The 23,600-nt window shown below is 42.1% G+C and overlaps 1 protein-coding gene across 1 annotated transcript in view; it reads left to right on the plus strand.

Moving 5' to 3' along the window:
• The window catches only part of itpr1b (inositol 1,4,5-trisphosphate receptor, type 1b), a 506,200-nt gene that overhangs the window by 244,086 nt on the left and 238,514 nt on the right, over positions 1 to 23,600 (plus strand). Inside the window, exons 32-37 of the mRNA XM_043708559.1 lie at positions 1,357 to 1,482; positions 5,756 to 5,884; positions 17,201 to 17,321; positions 19,384 to 19,568; positions 21,004 to 21,152; positions 21,675 to 21,786. Coding sequence (XP_043564494.1) covers positions 1,357 to 1,482; positions 5,756 to 5,884; positions 17,201 to 17,321; positions 19,384 to 19,568; positions 21,004 to 21,152; positions 21,675 to 21,786 — 822 coding nt within the window. The remainder of the gene's footprint in view (positions 1 to 1,356; positions 1,483 to 5,755; positions 5,885 to 17,200; positions 17,322 to 19,383; positions 19,569 to 21,003; positions 21,153 to 21,674; positions 21,787 to 23,600) is intronic.

Consider the following 23,600-nt stretch of genomic DNA (forward strand, 5'->3'; position numbering starts at 1 on the left):
ATAACCTTTGATATAGCTTATCCTATATAATCAATCTATCTTATTATATCTCATCTGTATTAATCTATATTTATCTATTGCTGAAAGTGCTATGTAACTGAAGTTTTTAATGTTAGACTTATCAGGACAGAATTGCAAAAGAAGCAACAATTTATGCTTGATGGGTAGGTGGGGTGGGGTAGGAGCAATAGTTCACTGGCAATGACTCAACTGACCACTCATATTCTTTTTCACATGTTAATGAATTGTTGCCCCTTATGAAACTTGATAGTCTGCTGGTGACTGCAAGAAGAAAAGATTTGACAGAAGATTACCTTTTTTTTTCTCTTCCCTTTCGTACTCAAACCACTTTTTTGTTATTTACCTGTTCACATTGCTGCAGCTTATTTGAGTTGATCTCTTATTTTGAGGTCTGTTTCTGCTGAAGCAAATGTCATGTTGTCAGAGTTGCCAGTGACTAATGATTCCTAATCTCTAACCACCCCGTCTGACTCTTTTATTGCAAAATCATGAGCAGATTGCCTTTAAGCTGAAGACACAGAAATCATTGTCCAACCAAAGCTGCAAGTCAGTGCCAACAACAGCCAAACCTGATCATGTTTGGAACCTCACAACCTCAAATTTCTGATTGGCTGGCTGCTAGGGAGTAGAATGTCTCCGGATTAGTGGAGCACAGCAGTTCAGGCAGCATCCAAGGAGCAGTGAAATCGACGTTTCGGGTCTCTGGTCTAATGCAAAATGTGTGATTAAGTTGGAGGAATTAGTAACTTGCTAAAAAGGATTTCAGTTCCTCTCTGGCAGCATCCTATAACTCCTGCTGTAGGTGGGAATTTTGTTCCAATTTTAAATCATTCAGAAGACATGCACATTCACAAAAAAGTTGCTTATGCTTGGTTACAGTTAGGCAAAAAAGTTCACCTGAGAAAACATGCATTTCATAATCAAAACACCACAAGATTAATTGTTATAACAAAGGGCTAGAAGTGAAGTTTTACTCAGTTTCAATGTTAACTTCTTTTAACTTTAGGTAAAGTTGTTTATATTTTATTTTCTGAATCTGAGTCTTTGATCAGATGCTACACATCCATTCTCCAGTGAAGATATTGGATGCACAACCTCATTTCCAGAGCTTTGATTGTATTCCAGCAGGATTTTCCGATTCTCAAGAGGGATACTGATGTTGAAGATTTCACTTTCTCTCAAAGTGGGGACATCCCATTCATCCATTTGTCATCTTCAGCTTAATGACTTGATTGGACATGTTAACTTAATGGCATTAAATATTCTCGCCCTTCAGACATCTCTTGATTTTGTTACTGAGATTATTTCCTGCTGATGTTTTTGTTTTATAACTAGGTGAAGATTGCCTACATTAACTTCCTCAATCACTGCTATGTGGACACAGAGGTGGAGATGAAGGAAATTTACACAAGCAACCACATGTGGAAGCTTTTTGAGAACTTTCTTGTTGATATATGCAGGGCAAGTATTGAATTTAACATTATTACGCGTGCCTTTAGTGACTTTGCATGACATATATGGTCCTACTTAATGTCCTGTTTATTGAGCAGCACTCAGTGTGACAGCTGTGGCTGTGCATCATTGGCTGACTCTTGGGGATATGTCAATCCTTTTATCCCGAGCTATGGAATGTGATGACCTACCTTCTGGATGTGATACAGCCAGAACTGTGGGCTCATACATAAAGAAGAGTGAGACTTTGATAGTAGCAGATCTCTTTCGCAGAGGGACTATGAACACAGGAAGTCATGAGGATAGATTGAGAAGAAAGTAGGTGTGACTGAAAGAGCTGTATATCTTGAATTGGTTATGGAATTTGTGCCCTGCAAGAGGTCAGTGGTAACATGAAGAAGAAGAACGTTGTTCTTCATTTGGTGGTTTTTGCATAATATATGAAAGTGGTGCAGCACTTTTTCAGCCATCCAGACTTCTTTGAGCATATTGTTTAATAACAGCAAGCCTGTTTGTGTATTGAATGCTTTTCTACTGCTTTGCAGCATTATGTAGCAGTAGCATGTGGTGCCAAGACAGCTGGTGGGGTGGAGACTGGCAAACAGTGTCTACAATTGTGAAATATTCTACAGGAGTAAATCTTAAAAGAAAAAGCTCCAATCTGTATTGCAGTACCACTCTTCTACACTTGGAATGTATGCAACTGCCCTTCAGCAGCACTCTGTCACCCCATGAGAAATCGAGAAGCTCCCAGTGGTGCCCTGGTGATAGGTAGTAATGCCACTGAAGAAGTAGTGCAGAGGCCCTGGGAATGTGGGTTCAAATTGCACCACAGCAGTTCATGCAATTTAAATTGAAATAATTAATCAAAATGAACGAGAATGGAAGCTCTTCTGTAATAGTGACCATGAAGCTGTCAATGACTGTGCCAAAAAAATCATGTCTGGTTCACTGATGTTCTTCTGGGATTGAAATCTGTTCTCCTTGCAGATTCTGGTCTCCATGTAACCCTGTGTGGTCGACTCATAACTGTTCTCAAAGGGCAGTATGGAATAGGCAACAAATGTTGGTGTTGCCAACAATGCTCTCTTCCCATGGGAAAAGGGGTCTGACATAAGCTCTGAAAATATTGCACTTGGTTGGAGGAGTTGATTAGCTGGGTCCTTTGAAGACTAGTAGATGCAAAAATTACCCAGTTTAAAAACGGAAGGCCGTTCTGGGTTTGGGTTGATCTGCACTTGAATGGCAACTATAGCAGTCTCCCGCCCTGTACCTTTTTGGAGTATACGTTCCAGGACCTACCGCAGATAGGAGCAAACTCATTCATTTCAATGGGCAACACCCCTTCCTGGCAGCCTCCTTGTCCCTGATTGCCTATAATATGTTTGGGGTGCGGTAATCCACGGGTAACTGAAAACGATTCCACGCATACATGGGTTGCCCTGTATCGTCAACTTGTATAATGTCCTATCTTGCCCCATCTTTTATTTTTGATGACTTTGGCATGATTAACCAGCAGTTCAGAGTGCTTTGAATTTATGGTCGTACAAGTATATTGAAGTTCCCTTTGATCTAACTGTCTTGACTGGAATGCTTTCAGAATGACCATTACTTAGAACGGATAATGCGCAAACAGATCATTTGGTCAAATAGGCCTGTGCTGTGTTCATGTTTCAGGTAGGTTCCTCCTGCTCCTTGTGGTTATCCAACCCTTACAGGTATATCCTTCCACTCAGACCTGCCGAGTTTCTCTCAAGATTTTCTATTCTTGATCAGATTTCCATTATCCAAAGTTTTTTTATATATAGGTAGGAGAGTGCATTATGAAAGGACATAAGGAGCCCACAATGATTCGGCAAGCATCTAGCAAATGGGAAAGTGTGAAATTGTCCACCTGCATATCTTTGGACTGTGGGAGGAAACCAAAGCATCCATTAGGTAACCTGCACAGACACAGTGAGAATGTGCATACTTCACACAGATAGTTGCCTAAGGCAGGAATCGAACCCAGGTCCCTGGTATTGGGGCAGCACGCTGCCTCGTAGCAGGAGGGACCCATGTTCAGTTACAGTCTTGGGTGACTGTCTATCTGGAGTTAGCACATTCTCCCTGTCTCTGTACGGGTAACCTACTGGGTGCTTTGGTTTCCTCCCACAGTCCAAAGATATGGCCAAGCCATCTAGTTGGCACACTAAATTGCGTCATAGCAGACAGGAATACGAAGGTTATGTGGACTAGCTATGATAAATGTGGGGTTATGAGAATAGGATGGGGGTGGTGCTGGGTCTGGATGGGATACTCTTCAGAGTGTCTCTGCAGACTTGATGGGCCAAATGGCCTCTTTCCACACTAAGTGCAAAAAAGGCCGATTATCTAAACGGTGAGAAGTTGTTGAGCTTCTGATATGCAGTGGCATCCTAGTGTATTAATTGCAGGAAATTAGTCTGCAGTTAGAGCAAGTAATCTGGAAAGCTAGTCGGACATATCAAACTAGGCCACGTTTCGTGTACTGAGTGCATGTCAGATTGCCACACTGTAGGAAGGAGATGGAGGCTTTGGAGAGGTTGCAAAAGAGGTTCAGCCGGATGTCACCTGGATTGACATGTGTTAGCTATGAAGAGGTTGGACAAACCTGGAAGACTTTCACTAGAGCATCGGAGGCTGAGGGGTGTTGGAAATATGTAAAATTATAATGGGCATGACTCGGATGGACAATTTGTTTTTTTTTCCCCTTAGGCTGGGAATGTCAAATATTAGTTTTAAGGGGGAAAAGTTTAAAGTGTAAGGCAAGTTTTTATTTGTTTTTTGTTTTTTTTTTTGCACAGTGGTAGGTGCCTTGAATGCTCTGCCACGGGAGGTGGCAGACGTAGAAATGATAATGTTTAAGAGGCTTTTAGACAGACATACAAGTAGGCAGGGAATGGAGGAACAGGGACCATATGCAAGCAGATAGGGTTAGTTTAGAATGGCATTATGGTCAGCACAGATATAGTGGACTGAAGGTCTTGTTCCTGTGCTGTTCAGTTCTATGTCTTAAGTCTTATTTCACTTGCATGACTATCATGCTACCCCTCAGTTGCATATGTCTATACTATTTCCCTTCACTATATCATGAAGCTGCAGGTTCCTTACTGTATCACTTGCATCAGATGGAGGGGGAGGGGGGGGAACCAAATCCTCAACTAGTTTACTCCTTTACCTGACATGAATTGACTGCAGAGATGGAAACGTGTTTTTCACATTTTCTTTCCCAGAGGACATTAGTATTTTATCACAATTCAACACCTTTTTATGATACATCATTGCTAACAAGCTTTTGTTTTTCCAATTTCCTTGGACTGATTTCAAATTCCCAAATTGCTGTGGTGAGATTTGAACTTATTAATTTCTGCACATTCCATTCATGCTCTTAACTGAAGACCAGAAATGCAGGAAAAATTGAGGTTTCAATGAGAACTTCAAAGTGACAACAAAGATTCTTGCAGTCAGTGCTGAATCGAGTGATGCAGTTTATTCATTTCAATCATATAATTGCACCGTTCCGCCTGCACACTTTGCTGGTACAACAAGAGATGAGCAGCGAGAGATTTAAAGAATCCCAGGAGAAGAGCTCTGCTGACTTCTCCCTCCACCTGACAAATTGTGTCAAAGGAGGGAAGGCCCAAGGTTCACTGTCCTGCTCTGCCAATTGAGGCCTGAGCTCCAGGAGAGACTAGGAAGAGCGGACCCACTTGACTGGTAAATGGTTGCTGGCAGCTTGTCAGTTGATGCTGGGGTCCCCTGGCCTGCCCTGATTTGTTATAATCAAGGCATATAGGACAGGGGGGTGACCAATGAGAGTTGCACTCTTGCACACTCATATGACCTCTTAAACCCCTCGAGAGAGAGCCTGATCACCACCTCTCACAACCACCTCTCACACCCTCCAAAGAAAACATACCTGACACTTTGTCCCTCGTGATATCAGTTGATCTCCCAGCAATAGCCAATTTGTGGCTTAACTGAGTGTGCATACTGTCTGCCTTTGATTGGCAAGCAGCTCTCGGTGGGAAGGACCCCTGGACTTCATGTTGGAGAAATGTTGCTTGTTGTTGCCCTTCCAACTGCCTAATTGGAGAAGCAGACAGTGAGTCTTGTGGCAATTTAGCACTGTCTCTTGCTACCTTTTCCAGCAAGAGGACTCAATGCCTGGGGAAAAGAAAAAATTCCAGCATGAGTCATGGAGCGAGTTTAATGTCCAGATACACCTGACTAGCTTTGTCTTTTGACTTCTCTCTTTCAGGTGTGTAACAATACGAGTGACCGAAAGCATGCTGACAATGTCCTAGAGAGATACGTCACTGAGACTGTCATGAGTATCGTCACAACTTTCTTCAGCTCCCCCTTTTCTGATCAAAGCACAAGTTTGCAGGTATGGAATATTATCACTGGTTGGGTTGTTCGCTGTAGTTCCCCTCTCCCAAGAGCTGGATGCTTTGAGTTCTCCATTACCCTGACCCAGTTTGGGGAAAAACATGAACTGGGATTGATTGTTGTCATTACTCCTGTGGGAAAGTCACCTGCCGCAAAACAAAACACATGCATTGCCCTGGTAACTGATGACACATAGGCTTTCTTGTAACTGGATGAAACTGTCCAGTTCTGGTCACCCTGTTATAGGAAGGATATTATTAAGCTGGAGAGGGTTCAGGAATGATTTACCAGGATGTTGCCAGGAACAGGGGGCTTAAAATAGAAAGAGAGGCTGGATGGGCTGGGACTTGGGAGCAGAGGAAGTTGAATGGCGACCTTGTAGAGGTTTTGAAGGTGAAAGGCAGGTGTCTTCCCCATTGGGTGGGGGATCTCGAGACGAAAGGGCATATTTTCAAGGTGACAGGACAAAGATTTTTTTAAGACAGGAGGGCCACCCTCTCACACAGAAAGTAGTTCAGGTGTGGGATGAACTTCCGGAGGAAGTGATGGATGCGGGTGCAGTTCGAATGTTTAAAAGACATTTTAGGCTAATACATGAATAGGAAAGTTTTGGAGGGATATGGGCCAAGCGCAGGCAGGTGGGACTAGTTTAGTTTAGGAACATGATTGGCTTGGACTGGAGGCCTGTTTCAATGTTTCATGACTCTGACTCTAGAAGCATAGTGACCCCAGATGTCCTAGCTTGACAGAGTTATGAAATTTTACAGCATAATGTATATTCTGCCAGGGCCACTCAGCATTCTGACTTGAATCCAGCATTGGCCTCAACATAGACAAAAAAGCTGAATGCGAGAGGGAAACTGAGGGGTGTGTCTGACAAAAGGCCACATTTGACACCAAGGAGCCCTGACAAAACTAGAATTAATGGTCATCAGGGGACAGCTCTTCACTGTTTGATCATACCAAGCACAAAGAAGGATGATTATGCTTGTTAGAGGTCATCTCAGTCGCATGAGGAGGTGGTTCTCTTGCAAGAGCTCCTCTGGGGAGTGTTCTTGGCCCAACTACCTTCAGCTACGACATACATGACCTTCTGTCCAGAAGGTCAGAAGTGGGGATGTTCACTGCGCAATGTTCGGTATCACTTACAACTTCTCGGAAGCTTTCCATATTCGTGTATGAAAAGACTTGTACTAATGCCTTGGACTGATATTCGTGCCACACTAATGTCAGGCAATGACTAGTTCCAACAAGAGTGAATCTGTTGTTGCTTGATTCTCATTGACATTGTCATCTCTGAATACCCTCCTGCCAACATCCTGAGGGTTGGCAGTTACCAGAACCTAACTGGACTAGTCATATAAATATTGTGGCTACGACCGCAAGTCAGAGGCTAGGAAAAGTGCAGTGAGTAATTCACCTCCTGACTTCCCAAAGCCTGCTCACCAATGAGAAGTTAGGAGTCAGGAGATTACTGAAATACTCCCTCACTTGCCTGGATTAGTGCAGCTCCAGCAGCCTAACCTCATCGATTGGCAACGATCTAACATCTTCAATGTTCACTCCCTCCACCACCAACACACAGTAGCAGCAGTGTGGTACCATCTACAAGATGCACTGCAGTAACTCAAGGTGGCTTTAACAGCACTTTTCAAACCCGTGATCTCTACCATTTAGTTGGACAAGGGCAGCAAATATGTGGAAAAGTTGCAAGCTCCCCTCCAAACACTCACCATCCTTGGAAATATATATTTTTGTTCCTTCAGCATTACTGGGTCCAAACTCTGAAGCATCTGCTGAGTTGGCATTGTGAATGTCCCTATCCTACATGGATTAATGGTTCAAGAAGACAGCTCACCACAAACGTCAACCGTGCAATTCAATTCAAGATTGGCAACAAATGATTAGATTAGAGTAGATTACATTACAGTGTGGAAACAGGCCCTTCGGCCCAACAAGTCCACACCGACCCGCCGAAGCGAAACCCACCCATACCCCTACATTTACCCCTTACCTAACACTACGGGCAATTTAGTATGGCCAATTCACCTGACCCTGCACATCTTTGGACTGTGGGAGGAAACCGAAGCACCCGGAGGAAACCCACGCAGACACGGGGAGAATGTGCAAACTCCACACAGTCAGTCGCCTGAGGCAGGAATTGAACCCAGGTCTCAGGCGCTGTGAGGCAACAGTGCTAACCACTGGGCCACCGTGCCGCCCACATCCCCATGAATGAATAAAAACGCATGAAGTGGCTAATTGGCCAATTGTGTCCATGCTGCTCACTGATCAAGGTATCTGATTAGATTAGATTAGAATCCCTACAGTGTGGAAGCAGGCCCTTCGGCCCAACATGTCCACACTGACCCTCCAAAGAATAACCCACTTTCTTCTGACTAATGCACCTAACACTACAGACAATTTAGCATAGCCAATCTACCTAACCTGCACATCTTTGGACTGTGGGAGGAACTGGAGCACCCAGAGGAAACCCATGCAGACATGGGGAGAATGTGCAAACTCTACGCTGGAATTGAACCTGGGTTCCTGGTGCTGTGAGGCAGCAGTGCTGACCACTGAGCCACCGTGCCCCCCCCTCTCCACTGTTGGGTCCCACACTGCCAATTCACCATATCCCTGCATTTTTGTTTTCTTTTTTAGATTTAAATCTCTCTTTAAAGACTGTGCAGAATATTCCTCCATCATCCTCTGTGGTGGTTCAATCTGGATCCAAACCATTCGCTGTGCAATATAAATTCCTCAGAAACCAGGGCTGCTTTTCTCAATCACCTTAAATTGGTTACCCTGTCCTTTACCGTGTTGCTGATGGGAACTGTTCAGCCGTTCCTCCATATTTACTCCATCAAATCCCTTGTTGAATCACCTCTATTCAGTCTTCTCCATTGAGAATAGTCTCCGCTTCCCCAATCTATCCACCTAACTGAAGCCATTTATCCCTCGATGTGTTCTGGGCAATCCTTGCTGAGCTTTCCCTGATGCCTTCACCTACTACATAAAGAACCGGACTCACTACTGTAACTGACAGCAGGCCAGTGTGGTAGCAAACTGTTCATTACAGTGCAGAGGCAAGTTGGGCATCAGGTTTTGTCAACACTGGACTTTGGACTTTGAACCATCAAAATGGCCAAAGCAGTAACAATACAATCGATGTACAGTTGTGGGAACAATGGAAAGGGAAAATGTTTTGAGCCTCAAGGCTGTCAAGCTGTGATTCGCAAAATGGTCCTGAGTTGAAATTTACCACAGATGATTGGAAGTCCAGTGAAGACAGTGAGTCAATTAATACAGAAATTAAGTCAACTGAAGTACAGCTCTCTCCCATAAGACTTGTGACTTGAGCGGCTAACTTTGATTCTTGCCAAAAGCTCCAGCTGTTTTACTTTGTCCTTTCTTTGAATCTGTTCATTGGAACTTTGGCTGAGGTGGCGTTTTTGAGTTTGCCGTTTATAAAAGTTCAGCAGCCAAACAGATGCACAATTCGGTTTTTATATTGAACTGCAAGAGTTTTACAGATTTTTTTTTTTTTTTTTTTGTTTGTTTTAGTGCAACACAGAGGCACATTTGAAGTTTGCCATGAATAAATTTTATTTAATGCTCAGTTCCAAAAATGTTCAAATCCCTGCTCTTTGAGGAAAGATGAAGAAAATTTGGTTTTGAAGGAATTAGTTTGAACTGTGCATTATTTCTTTTTATCTATTTATTCATCATATTTTTATTCTTTTTTAAATTTAGTGCCTGAATTAGAATTATCCAAAAGAATATTTGGATCTTCAGCTTGTTTTAGCTTGTATGTTGTTAATCCTTTTCAGTTCCGTTATTTTGGATTTTAAAAAAAAAAATCCAAACTAAAAATGGATTTTGATCATTTTGTTCAAGGAGTCGAGTGTATCTACTCACTTTGTCCTCCATTGGCACATTTAACTATGGAAGACCAAGACTGTTGTCATATTTCTGTTAGGGTTTTCTGTTGTTTTGGGGTCTTCTGAGATGCAGGTCAAAAGCAGGTAACTGGAACTGAGATGAGGAGTGGAATGACTTTCCATGCTTTTATCCTTCAGTGTAAAAACAGTTTATAACCTATCTCTTGCAACTTATCCTTTTCTTCCCACTCCCACTCTTAAGATTCCTGAAAAAATGCAATGTTGCTGCAGAAGACACACGTGCAAAAGTCCATCATTAATTGTACATTCATCTGACTTCAGATATATACTGTGTTCTTTAAATATGTTATCCTCCTCCAATATACAGTATATTTTCAGGCGCACCTAGAAAGAAAGATAGTAGCAGCTAGCCTAATACTCTGGCTGCACCCTTGGTTCATTCTAACATGGATGGTGGTTAGAAATCAGACAATCATAATGTATTCAGTCTAGTTAAATTCCACCAAATGGGTAAGCCATATTCCAGAGAACACTGCTCAGCTTAAAGTGACCCTTACTTTGACAGGGACCCCACGTTTGGAATGCAGGGTCATGAGGAAAGACTGGCACTAACTGCCTTCTCTTGGAGATAACCAGCACAAATACTTAAGTACTTGTTACAATTCTGATTCTAAGTAGTAGATAAAGCATGGTATTTGTTTCTATTTCCCTTGAGTTGTTAATACTGGGTATAGTCGGAGCCAGGTAAGTGTGGTGTTCTTTGTTGTGTTCATGATACAGTGCAAAGCATTTGATAGTTTTTGGAGCTAGTGTGAAATAAAAGCATTTTCAAATTGTGGTATCGTTTCTGTTTAGTAGTTACCTTTTCCAGTTGGAATATAATGCTCTATCCTACACTGCCTACTCATTGTCCACCATAGCTATATCCCCCTCATGCATGATATTGTGCAATATTCTTCTCTGTTTCAATCCTCACTTGGAAAAATTGTTTTGTATTTATTTTATCACAGAGCAATTCTATTCAAGTCATAGTTGGACATTCTGAAGTGTTTTACCTTTTTAATGAGTTGTTTTTCATTTGGTCAGAACGGCTTGTAGCAGTTAATTTTGTTTCATAGTTCGTAAGCAACATAATGAGATGGTTCTAAGAAGTTCCCATTATAAACTTAACTTCGTTACCTGCCTTCATAGGATTTCCAACACATTACACGTTTGACCACGTTAGAGGATGGAGGAAATTTGCATGTAATATTAAATATCTGCCAATATCTACTGTGCTGATTTAAGCTCCTACTGAACTCAAATGTGTTGTGCAATTCTCCACACTCTATCTCTCTTCCCCCCCCCCCCCCCCCCCCACCCCCTCTGAATTTCTGTGCTCATATCCTATGCAACTCTGCAGATACAAAAATTCAATTTAAAACAGCCTGAAAACTGGAGCTGTGGCAATGGAGACAGTGGGCAGTCATCTACTTCACACTGAGCTGTGGTTTGAGGTTTAAACTTTGTCAACTGGACTTTGTTCATGATGTGCAGCTGTTTAAAAATAAGGGTGTGTGAATACAAAAATAAGTATAATTGTAACCAAGACCGTGTGTAATCTGTTAATGTTGTATGAATAAGTGAAAGCCTGGACATGGCACACGTTATGCCTATGCTATTATAGATGCTTGTGTCTCTTAGTACAGTCAGTGATCTACTCCAAACCAAGTCTTAAATTTTACTGAGCACCTCAAAAGAGGTGTTTAAATTTGTATAGTTCCCTTTCATGACTTCAGTATGTCTCAAACCACTTTACAACAAATTAAAAACTCTTTAGTCAGTGCATTCTTTAAAATGTAGAAAGTGTAATAACACATTATACACAGCATGCCCCCACAAACATCACTTGGACAATGCTTGCATTTCTTTAGGTGATGTTGCTTAAGGGATAAATATTTACTGAGACACAGGAACAACTGTCCTATTCCTATATTAAAAAGAAGGCAAGCTATCTTTAATATCTTCGCTTTGGAAGTCTCCTATGGATTGAGATAAATTGTGTGCTCCTTTGAGAGCCATTGCAGAAACAGTTGGCTGAATGATGTCCTTTTGTGCTGATCCTGTGACCCTAATTGACCTAGCTTTGTTGCTCTAGTATCCCTAGAAGTCCATGTCAGGATGGCCTGTGGCTTGGAAGGGACCTTGCTCGTGGTGGTGATCCCATGTTTCTAGATGTTAGAGGTCATGCGTTTGGATGCTGCTGTCAAATGTTGAATGTAATAGTTGCACTGTGACCAAAAGGAAACCTTGAAGTGCCACTTTGAAGATGGGTAAAAAATTGCATTCTAATAGTTTCATTCTGAGCATACCGCCAATTGATTCTAGCTTTCACCATTGCTACATAGTCAAATGCATCAGTCAGTTTTAGGCAATGTCCCACAAATGATAGCATTTGTCAGATAATCAGTTTGGTGGATAACTGTTGACTGGGGCATTGGGTAGACCCTGTCCCACGAAATCTTTTCGACTCACTTGAGAGAACCCCAGTTCACAGTCGCACCTGAAAGAGGGTACCTTTTTGGATTTGTCAGTGTGGTAGCACAACACAGACCATGCTGAAATCCTGTAGGTGGGGCTTTAATCCATGACCGCCTATCTCTGAACCAATGTCATGACTGAGAGCTCATGGAGCAAAGCTCAGGTATGTTTAACATTGCCTCAAATACAATGAGTTGTGGGGACTGGATGTTCAGTTGCCTTACATTGATATGGTATAATGGACGAAAGAGAGAAGCAAGTTTAAATCCTTCATGATCTAACTGTTCATTTTTCATTGCTTCATTCCACTCAATTGTTCCAATACCATTGTCAGTACATGACTTTAAAACTACCTGGATTGCATTTACAGGTCGTGCTGCTATGACACCACTGTTGTGTTCCTCTGCAACTTCACTCTATAGAAAATCAAGCTATAGAACACAGCTGTATAAAATCGATCTATAGAGGATCGCTTACAGCAAGTCACTATACCCATTCAGTAGAAAGTTCGCGTCATCCAAAGTGTCCACAATTTGTCAATCACATTATAACCAGTTTGCGCTACTGAAATGTGTGTTACAGTAGAATGACCTGTAATATATTACGCAAAGAGAAGCATATTTGTTGAGTTTAACATGATACCTCTTCAGCTTATTGTTCCTTGCCCATAATTGGAAAATGCAGAACATTCTAGAAACACTGAGCAGGCCAGGAATTATTTGTGGAGGGAGATAGTGAATATTTGATGAATCAGAATGCTCATTTCCCCTCCACAAACACTACTGGATTGCTACTGTGTTCATTGCATTTTGTGCTGGGTTTTTTTTTAAAAGATTTCCAGTATTTCCTGTTCTGACTTTTTTTTGGTGTATGTTTCAACCCTGACTTCATGAAATGCCACTCAAACTTCAAAGCTTAAATATTGAGCTTTTAATGTCTTCAGATTAGCTCCGAATGTGAATGCCAGTTGTCCTCAGCAGATAGCTTCTTGCTATCCACCCTTCTGTTGACCAGAACTGTATGGAGTACTCCAAATGTGGCCGAACCAAAGACCTATACAACTGCAATATGACCTGCCAACTCTTGTACTCAATACCCCGTCCAATGAAGGAAAGCGTGCCATATGCCGCCTTGACCACTGTATTGACCTGCGTTGCCACCTTGAGTAACAATGGACCTAAACACCCAGATCTCTCTCTACATCAATTTTCCTCCAGAACTTTTCACTTATTGTCTAGGTTGCTCTTGAATTGGATCTTGCAAAATGCACCACCTCTCATTTGCCTGGATTGAGCTCTATCTGCCATTACTCTGCCCAACTCTCTCGTGTATCTATATTCTGCTGTATTCTCCGACAGTACCCTCTCAATCTGCTCCTCCACCAATGTTAGTGTCATCTGTAAACTTGCTAATCAGACCACCTATACCTTCCTCCAGATCATTTTATGTGCATTACAAACGACAGTGGTCCCAGTACGGATCCTTGTGAAACACCACTGGTCATAGTTCTCCATTTTGAGAAACTCCCTTCCACCACTACTGTTTTCTGCTGCCCAGCCAGTTCCTTATCCATCTAGCTAGTACACCCTGGACCCTGTGCGACTTCACTTTCTCCATCAACCTACCGGGGGGACCTTATCAGATACCTTACTGAAGTCCATGTACAGTTCTTCCCTCATCAATCAACTTTGTCACTTACTCAAAGAATTCTATTAAGTTGGTAAAACATGACCTTCCTTGCACAAAATAATGTTGCCTATCACTGATAAGCCCATTTTCTTCCAAATGGGAATAGATCCTATCCCTCAGTATCTTCAGCAGCTTCCCGACCACTGACATAAGGCTTACCGGTCTATAATTACCTGGATTATCCCTGCTACCCTACTTGAATAACAAGACAACATTAGCAATTCTCCAGTTCTCCAGTACCTCACCGGTGTTCAATAATGCTGCAAAGATATGTCAAGGCCCCAACTATTTCCACTCTCACTTCCCTCACTAACTTGGATAGATCCCATCAGGTCCTGGGGACTTCAACATCCATCATGCAATTCTCTTCTGAATACCGATGCAAAGTACTAATTTAGAATCTCACCCATTTTCTTTGACTCCATGCATAACTTTCATCCTTTTGTTCTTGAGTGGTCCAACCCTTTCTCTAGTTACCCTCTTGCTCCTTATATATGAAGATAAAGACTTTGGGATTTTCCTTAACCCTGTTTGCTAAAGATCTATGACCCCTTCTAGCCCTCTTAATTCCTCCTTTCAGATTGGTCCTACTTTGCCGATATTATTCTTCCAAAGCTTCACCTGTCTTCAGGCACCTAGACCTTTTTATGTATTTTTTTTCCTCTTAGCTAGTTTCACAATCTCATCTGTCAACCTCTAATCTTGCCATTTCTATCCCTCATTTCCACAGGAGCATGTCTCTGCTGCACTCTAATCAATCTCTTTTTAAAAGCCTCCCACATGAAATGTGGATTTACCCTCAAACAGCTGCTCCCAATCTACATTTCCTAGTTTCTGCCGAATTTTGGTATAGCTTCTCCTCCTCCCCACCCCCCCCCCACCCCCATCCCAAAAAAAATGTAGCCCACTTCCTTTAGGACCACTCTTGTCTTTTGTCAATGACTATTCTAAAACTTGTGGAATTGTGATCACAATTCCGAAAGTAATCCCTTACTGAAACTTCAACCACCTGGCTGGGCCCATTCCCCAACACCAGGTCCAGAATGGCCCCTTCCCAAGGACTATTTACAGAGTCAGTATTGGGAAAATTTACAATCTCCTATCTCCCACTACCAATCCCTTACTGAAACTTCAACCACCTGGCTGGGCCCATTCCCCAACACCAGGTCCAGAATGGCCCCTTCCCAAGGACTATTTAGAGTCAGTATTGGGAAAATTTACAATCTCCTATCCCCCACTACCCTGTTGCTCCTACATCTTTCCATAATCAGTTTACATATTTGCACCTCTGTCTCACACTGACTGTTGGGAGGCCTGTAATACAGCCCTAACATTGCTACTGCACCCTTCCTATTTCTGAACTCTGTCCATATTGCCTCACTGCTTGAATTTTCCATAGTGCCTCCTTCAACACAGCTGTGATATCCTCTCTGACCAGTAATGCAACTCTTCCACCCCTTTTACCTCCCTCTCTATCCTGCCTGAAGCGTCGATATCCTGGGATATTTAGTTGCCAATCATATCCTTCCCTCAACCAAGTCTCTGTAATAGCAGTAACATGATACTCACTCCCAGGTACGAATCCAAGACTGAAATTTATCTGCCTTACCTACTGCACTACTTGCAATAAAACAAATTCAGCTCTGACTACCTGTCCCTTTTGTGTTCATCATCTGCTCCCTGCCTACTCTTACCCTTAGTCACACTGCCTTCATTATCGATTTCCTTACAGGCTTTTGTTACTACTCCATACTGTCCACTGACCCCCCTCATTTGGTTCCCATCTCCTGCCGCAGTAGTTTAAACCCTCCTCAACAGCATGAGCAAAAGTGTGACCTCGGACATTGCTTCCAATCCTATCCAGGTGTGGACCATTTGATTTGTAATAGTCCCACTTCCCCCAGAACTGGTCCCAATATCCCAAAAATCTGAACCTCTCCTTCCTGCACCACCTCTCAAACATTCATCCTGCCTATTCTTTATTTTCGACACTGACTAGCACGTGGCACTGGTAGCAATCTGGAGATTACAACTTCCTGAGGTCCTACGTTTTAACTTGGCTCCTAATTCATAAATTTTGCTTGCAGGACCTCATCTGTTTGTTTAATCTATATCATTGGTGCCGAGATGCACCACAACAGCTGGCTGTTGACCCTCCCCCTTCACCATGTTCTGCAGCCATTTCAAGACATTCCTGACCCATGCACCTGGGAGGCAACGTGACATTCAGAAGTCTCTTGTTCGACCACAGAACCACCTATCTACTCCCCTTACAATTGAATCCCTTATGACCATAGCCCTTCCTCTCTTTTCCTGCCCTTCTGTACAGCAGAGCCAGTCACCGTACCATGAATTTGGCTACTGCTGCTTTCCCCTGGAAGGAGATGACCAGAGGGGACTCCTGCACTGTCTTCCTGTTCTTTTTGTGCCTTTTGATCATCCATTCTCTTTCTCCCTCGGCAATCCTAATCTGTTGTGTTAAGATAGTTCAGTTCAATTATTAGAATTAGTAGTGGAAGCAATATTTGTTTACAGTAAGTGATCCCAAGTTCATGCCGAATGCATAATTCGATTTTGCATTGCCTCTTGGCTGCTTTATTGTTAAGTTGATGATGGTGTATTTTGCCCAGTGTCAGTCATGATCCATATGGATGGTGATGGCAAGCAGGTGACTGTTTCCAACCTTCCGTTGAATCAGCAAGAACAGAATGAGGCCTCAAAGCCCATCCTGCCTATACTGGGGCTTTGAAAGAGCAGTCCAGTTAGCCCTGTTCCCTTTGAGTTCCGACTTGCCTTGCAATACATTCCTTCTCTCGTGTTTGACATTGAAGCTTTCACCCGGGGAGCTAAATTTAAAATGAAAATTCTTGATTCTTGCAGTTTGAGATTTGCAGTGAATTCAAAGTCTGATATTGATAATCCACAATTCCTGCTGGTGTTGGGGTGGACACTGGCCACTTATCTGTTTTAAAGTCCTGACTTCGAATGTGTCAGGACCTTAACTGGATGTTGCTCTGCTCAAGTTGAGTTTGAAATGTTTCTAAGTTGTGAAGCTGTTTGCTTTGATAAACAATGTGCTGGTTTACCCCCAGCTAGCCATTGTTTCTAAATTTCTAGCTTAGTGTTTTTGCTCTATCACTAATTGATACAAAGCAAACCATTAATTGATTATTACTTTTTATTTCCCCTCTGTTATCCAGACTCGTCAACCTATCTTTGTGCAATTGTTGCAAGGGGTGTTCAGAGTGTACCACTGCCCTTGGCTGTCGGCTACTCAGAAAGCTTCTGTGGAGAGCTGCATTAAGGTGCTGTCAGAAGTAGGTAAGCGGTTTTTCAAGTGGTGATGGTGGAGGTTGTTAAGGAAGCAATGTTCTTGGTTGTTAAGTACTGCAAAAAAGGTACCACTTCGTTCAAAGCTGAATTCTGCCACTATTGTCATATACCTGCTGTTTTTAATATGCCTCCTTTTGCTCTTTGTTTTTTTCTGCCCTGTTCCACTAACTTTGTAATTGTTGTTCCTGAGGCTTCATGATTAAAACATCTGAGCTTACTTTTGTAATTTGGGTCTCCTTATCACTGTTTATCCTTAATCTGGAGTGCTCTCGAGACCCGTTCCTAGCTAAGCCGCAATGATAACTCCCTGTCGGAGAGGTGGGCCAGCCAAACTAGGTGGCAGTGTCATCAATTCACTATTGGCGTAACTGAACTCATTGAGACGTGGTCGGACCACCCACAACAAAGGCCTGCATATTCTTGAAACATGAATTCTCTTCAGTTTCTGACACCAGAATTTGCCAGTGGTATTAAGACACTTAATGCTTTCATTCCAAATGCATTCTTTGCTAGCTGTTGTCTGCTGTCCTCATTTCCAACAATGCAGTCAAGTCCCTTGACTTCCCAGTATTGAACTTGCCTCTTGAATGTTTTATTTCTTGCTCTAAACCATCCTTTTAACTTCTCTGACTAGAATTACATTGTATGTTGTCAGATTTGGTCCAGTGAACTTACACTCTTAAGCATTTCAATGGAGGGCTACCTGAACTCACTTCACAAAGGGCACTGAAAAGCAGCAGAGCAAAGTCGTGTGTGTGTCTCCCCAGAGATCCAGCTGGATCTGGGTCGTGCAAGAGAAAAGCAATCAACTGTGCTGCTAAATCCTTGTGCATTTATTCAGAGCTGCTGCTAGTGAAGGAGATGCTGAGGGCAGAGGTTTTAATATTGAAGTACCACGTTCAAAAAGCGGTGCAAGTGCATTGTTGCAAAATACTTAGTTCTGAGAAAGCTGTAAACGATGAAGAGGATTTTGGAAGTTTTGTTTTCATTCTTCCATGGGACAAGGCAAGCATTTGTTGCCCATCATTAATCACCCTTGAATGGAGTGGCTTCCTCAGCCATTTCAGAGAGCATTTAAGACTCAACAACATTGCTGTGGGTTTGGAGGTACATGTAGGCTAGACCAGCTGTGGGTAGCAGATTTCCTTCCCTAAAGGGCCAAAAAGAACTAGAAGGATATGTAACCTCGTGGCTTCATGATTGAAACAAGCTTTATTCATTAATGTAAATTTTATCTGTCCTATGACCCCAGATCATGAGTCCAGACTCCTGGATTAGGAGTACGTTGATATTATCACTGTCACCACCTATGCTAAGATGTTTAATTGTTGTATAATGTACTGAGGCCGACATAATCTTCAGGCCTGAATGTTTGCCACGATACTTTTAGGAAAGGAGGTATGCTGAGTTAAAATGTGGGACTGGAATAGGACTGACCAAAAGGGTCAGTTCAGCTAGTGATTCCCTATTGGTCTCTGCCTTGTTTCCATGGCAGTGGAGTTAAGGCCAGTACAAGATGTTTTTGGTCCTCCCAAGTGTGAATGTCTGCTTCCCCAGTCATTGCAATTGTGATTATAGCTGATAGTGTAATCTTTAATGGGTTGTGGTATTCCAGTGATGCTCAAAGGAGTAAAATGGCTGAAAATGAAGCAGAAAAGAGAAACGTTGACAGTAGCACAGGTAGCATTACTTATAGAGAAGGAAAATGCTTAAGATGTTTTGTTTCACTTAACATCTGTCCCCAAAAGGATAAAGTTTCTAGACCTTTTTTTTTAAAGTAAATTTCTTATTGGTTTGGTAAACTTATATTTGATTCAGCTGATGATTTGTCTGCTCCCTGGTCTGGATAGATGCTCTGGTAACAGCCTAATCTTCAGAACTAAATTGCCCATTCTTTTATTGGGATGCATTTGGTCAGCAAGTTCAGAACCTTCCTGCTCCATAAAGCAGAAAGTTGACATAAATGATGAAGCCTCAGTGAAATACATTTGCAATTGCGTCGTCCACAAATTTCAGGCAGATGCTTTAACTCGTTTAACCTCTGTTGCAGCCAAGAGCAGAGCCATAGCAATCCCTGTGGACTTGGACAGTCAGGTCAACAATCTCTTCCTCAAGTCGCACAACATTGTTCAGAAGACTGCCATGAGCTGGCGAATGTCAGCCCGCAATGCTGCTAGGAGAGACTCTGTCCTTGCCGCCTCACGGGATTATCGGAATATAATCGAGCGATTGCAGGTATGAGAAAGGGTGCAGGTCGCAAAGCTCTGTGGTGCTGTATTTTGTCACTTTTTGTCAACTTTCTGCTTTGAGTTAATGATTTTTATTTGTATTGTCATACTGTTTTGTCACCTTTAAACAATGTCATTCTTTTCCTCTCTGCAGCTCTGTGTTTTGTGTTTGAAGATCTGCTTCCTCTGATGGTACCACCTTTGTTTACGTTTTTTTAGTCTTCACTATGCTCAGTCATTGGATCTGTAAAAGCTGGAGCTTTCCTCTTCTCCGTGTCTATCACCCATCCCACTTATTTGGTTGCTTCATTCCTCCTGTGTTCTCATCGCCACTTTGAAGACCTTGTTTGAGTTAGGAGATCCTGAATCCAATATCCAATTTGAAGTGGAAATCCAATATCCAATTTGTCTTGTTTTGCTAGCAGTTTGCGTCATGTACAAAATGATGAACTTGTATGTGTGATCAAGTTGGATTTATCTTCGAAGCTTAAATTGTTCAGTGTTTGAACAGAATTCAAGAACGAAACTCCTAAAGTAAAAGTGTCAGAAAATCAAATTGTGGGATGGACTTTTTGTGTGTAATTGGTCAAGTTTATTCACACAAGACAAGACGTGTAGTATAATCTGCATCTTAATTGGTGTTTGCAAACTTGAAGTGCATTAATCTGTTATGACATTGGTTCCAGTATACCTCGTATTTTATAGAAACTCTTCAACAACCTTTTAAAAGTGCGACCACTGGTTTCAAAGTAAACCTGCATGTAAGCTTGTGGGTTCCTCTGAGCTGTTGTTTGATGCATGTATGTCTATATAGTGCGATGCCCAATTAGAGTGTGAGGATGAATTTGCGTTCTAAGTGAAAATGCCGATGGATTCTTTGCGCATAATTTTGCGTATTTGGAGCAAATTATTGTTACTTCCACGCTCTCGGCGAAAATCAGCTAATGTTGATCTGTTCTCTCAGACATGACGAGGGGTGAAGGTTCAAGTAAAGATGGAAACATTTGCTTGGAACAGAGGCTGAATATATATTCAAGCTAGTCTGTAAAGCTGACCTGCTCACTTGATAATCAGAGTGAGCCAATGGGTGAGGGAAGAGGAAAATAACTCTCCTAATTTCTGACTTGTTTTTCAGATTAGTGGCTTTAAGCAGAGAACATTAACATTTCAAATGTAGTTGCAGCCTTCAGGTTTAATTACAGTGGTGGATTTCAGCAACTGCCTTCTGTGGTATAATCATGGTCCTTTTAAACATCATCTTGCAGCTGATGATCAATTGCAGTGAAGTAATCGGTAAATAGGTTCTCTGAAGGCAAATTGGGCGAATTCATGCAATTTAACCTTTAGGGGCCACTTGTGTTTGGGGCGTTGTCTTAGGAAGAATTTGTATTTGTTCTGTTCACGGGGCCAAAGATTAACTGGGGTTGTTTGTTGAACTGCAGGATATAGTGTCAGCACTCGAAGATAGGCTCCGTCCCCTGGTGCAAGCAGAACTCTCTGTTCTGGTGGATGTCCTTCATCGGCCTGAGCTGCTTTTCCCAGAGAACACAGAAGCACGGCGCAAGTGTGAAAGTGGAGGGTTTATCTGCAAGTAAGTGTTGCAATGGTCACCTTTTGTAAGAGATGGTGTGGTCACTGGTTAGATTCCTGCTCCTCTAAGACATGACAAGGGGTGAAGGTTCAAGCAAAGATGCCAACAATTATCAGCAAGGAGGAGGTCAAACCAAGCAGAAGCCTTGCATGCACCAGTTTTCTGTATTTATCGTCCCTTCCCATTCCTTTTTGCACAAACTTGGATTAACAGAAGATTTAAAAGAAGGCAAGTTTATCTATTCCAAAAAAAAAATGAAGTGATGTGTTCTTTTAGGTGGGATGACATTGATGTCATTTTCCATCCACTTTGCAACTGGTGTCATTAGGGGAGTGTTATCATTTGAACCTCTAGTGTCTCCCCTCTTCTTAAGCCACGGCTGCTGTCCCTCGTTTCCTAAGACGGTGGTAGGCAATGCCCTAGAAATAGGTGATGTTCCACGGATTCAACTTGGAAAATGTAGGAAGGCAGAGGTGGTTCGCACCATACTGCAGCTGAGGGTATGTTTTTAATGTTTACCAGGCTGATTAAACACACAAAACAGTTGTTGGAAGAGAATGAAGAGAAGTTATGCATCAAGGTTCTCCAGACTCTCCGAGAAATGATGACTAAGGACCGAGGCTATGGCGAGAAGGTAGTATGTTTTTCTGCTAAGTCAGTACCACTTGCTTTTAAGTAGTTTGTTCACTAACTATTGAAGTTAATTATTTTTTTAATTTCCTTGTCATTCAAACAACTGAAATTTAAGTTCCTGAAAGATCTTGATACGGTGCAATGATACTGCTACCTCAACAGATGTAAATGCTAATGTGTGTGACAAAATATTCATTGTGTTGATATTCAACTTTTTTTTTAACTACTATCTTCTGTTATCCATGTACCATGAGTATTAATCTGAAGTCAATGTTTCTTGCATCTGTTGATGAGTGCCCATTTCTGCATCTCTCTCCAATAATTCCAGTCATGTTGGTTTCTCCTCCTTCCAAGTACCAGATGTTCTATCATGGACCTGACTTCACTTCCTTTTTTCCTGCCGTCCATCGCCTACGGATGCCCCACTATTCCACTGGTCCCACCCCATCCCCTTTCATGAGGTCTGTCAATGTTGGAATTGACCTGCAAAAGTAAATGGCATATATTTGCAGAGAAAACATTTGGTACTCGTGAGTTAATACCAAATTTGGTTGTAAATCCCCCGTTCATTAAGGGGACCTATTTCTCTGTACTACATTGTGAACTTCATTGGGGATCAGGCCTTCATGAAATGAGAGGGTTCCACTCCCAGTTGATAGAAACATATCCACAAATGGATAAGGGAAACTATCCCTTGAAGGAGTAATAAGGTGGGCCAGTTAATCAAGTTGAAGGAGGATTTTGGACATCCCAGTTAGTCTGGTCCTTTCATACAGATTTCTAGTTGAAGATCTCTGGCCTGGCCTCATGTAGAATAGAAAACATAATGGATCTTGTCTGAGCTGCGATCCAGAAAGTACAAGTGAAGTACACAAACATTGAAGATGAAGATTTTTTTTGTTCTGATCCTGGCTATCACCTTGACTCATGCTGAATACTCTTGAACAAATGTTTAAGCAGACTCCTTTCTCATTTGTTCCAAGCCATGACCTTGAGTTTGAATTATTATAATTAAAGGAACTGTATGAGAAACAGCAACTTGTTTCATTTGCCATCTTGGACAAACCTTGTTTATCTGTCACTCTCACTCAAAATTACTAGGAAACTCCAGTTGTCTGGAAGACCTCCAAGAAACTTCAGTCCAAAATGATAGCCCTCAAAGTATCAAGGAAATACCCAAAGATTGTCTTGTAGTCTCTCCAGAGAGAACCTGCTGAAACCTTAAACAGCTGATTATTGGTCAACTGGTTAAGATTTTCTGCCTCCCTTCTGTTAAAATCCTGTTCAGGTCCATTAGCATTTTAAAGAAGAATTCTGAATGCTTATCAGTCGACTTCCAGAACTAAGCAGGCAAGCACTCTTAATTTAATACTTTTCCAAATCGTTTGTAACTGCATAACCTAACTTTGACTTTTTGGTTCCCAACCCCTCATTCCCTTGTACGTTACAACAAGTGATCCTTTACTACAGATGTCCAGGATTATGACGCTTGCTTCAACCAGACTGAATCATTAGATGTGATGCTCTCAACAGTATCCTATGCACAGAGAGCTACCATAGTGCACAGTGAAAGAAGGATCATTCCCTGCTGTGCACCAGAGTTAGGACACCTCACTTGGAGCTTCATTGTTCAAAGCAGAAAGGTCAACTCTGATATCGACGTCAGCCACATTGCTTAACTAATTGAAGAACAAACAGTTCCTGAACACAACTGGCATTCTCTGGTGTTCCCACGGAGTGTGGAAGCCATGTGAAATGTTGTTTGCTAGTGTCTCTCTCTTTTCTTTCTCCCTTTTTTCTCGCTCTCCCTCTTCC

Source organism: Chiloscyllium plagiosum, chromosome 18 (assembly GCF_004010195.1).
Source record: "Chiloscyllium plagiosum isolate BGI_BamShark_2017 chromosome 18, ASM401019v2, whole genome shotgun sequence".
Taxonomy (NCBI): domain Eukaryota; kingdom Metazoa; phylum Chordata; class Chondrichthyes; order Orectolobiformes; family Hemiscylliidae; genus Chiloscyllium; species Chiloscyllium plagiosum.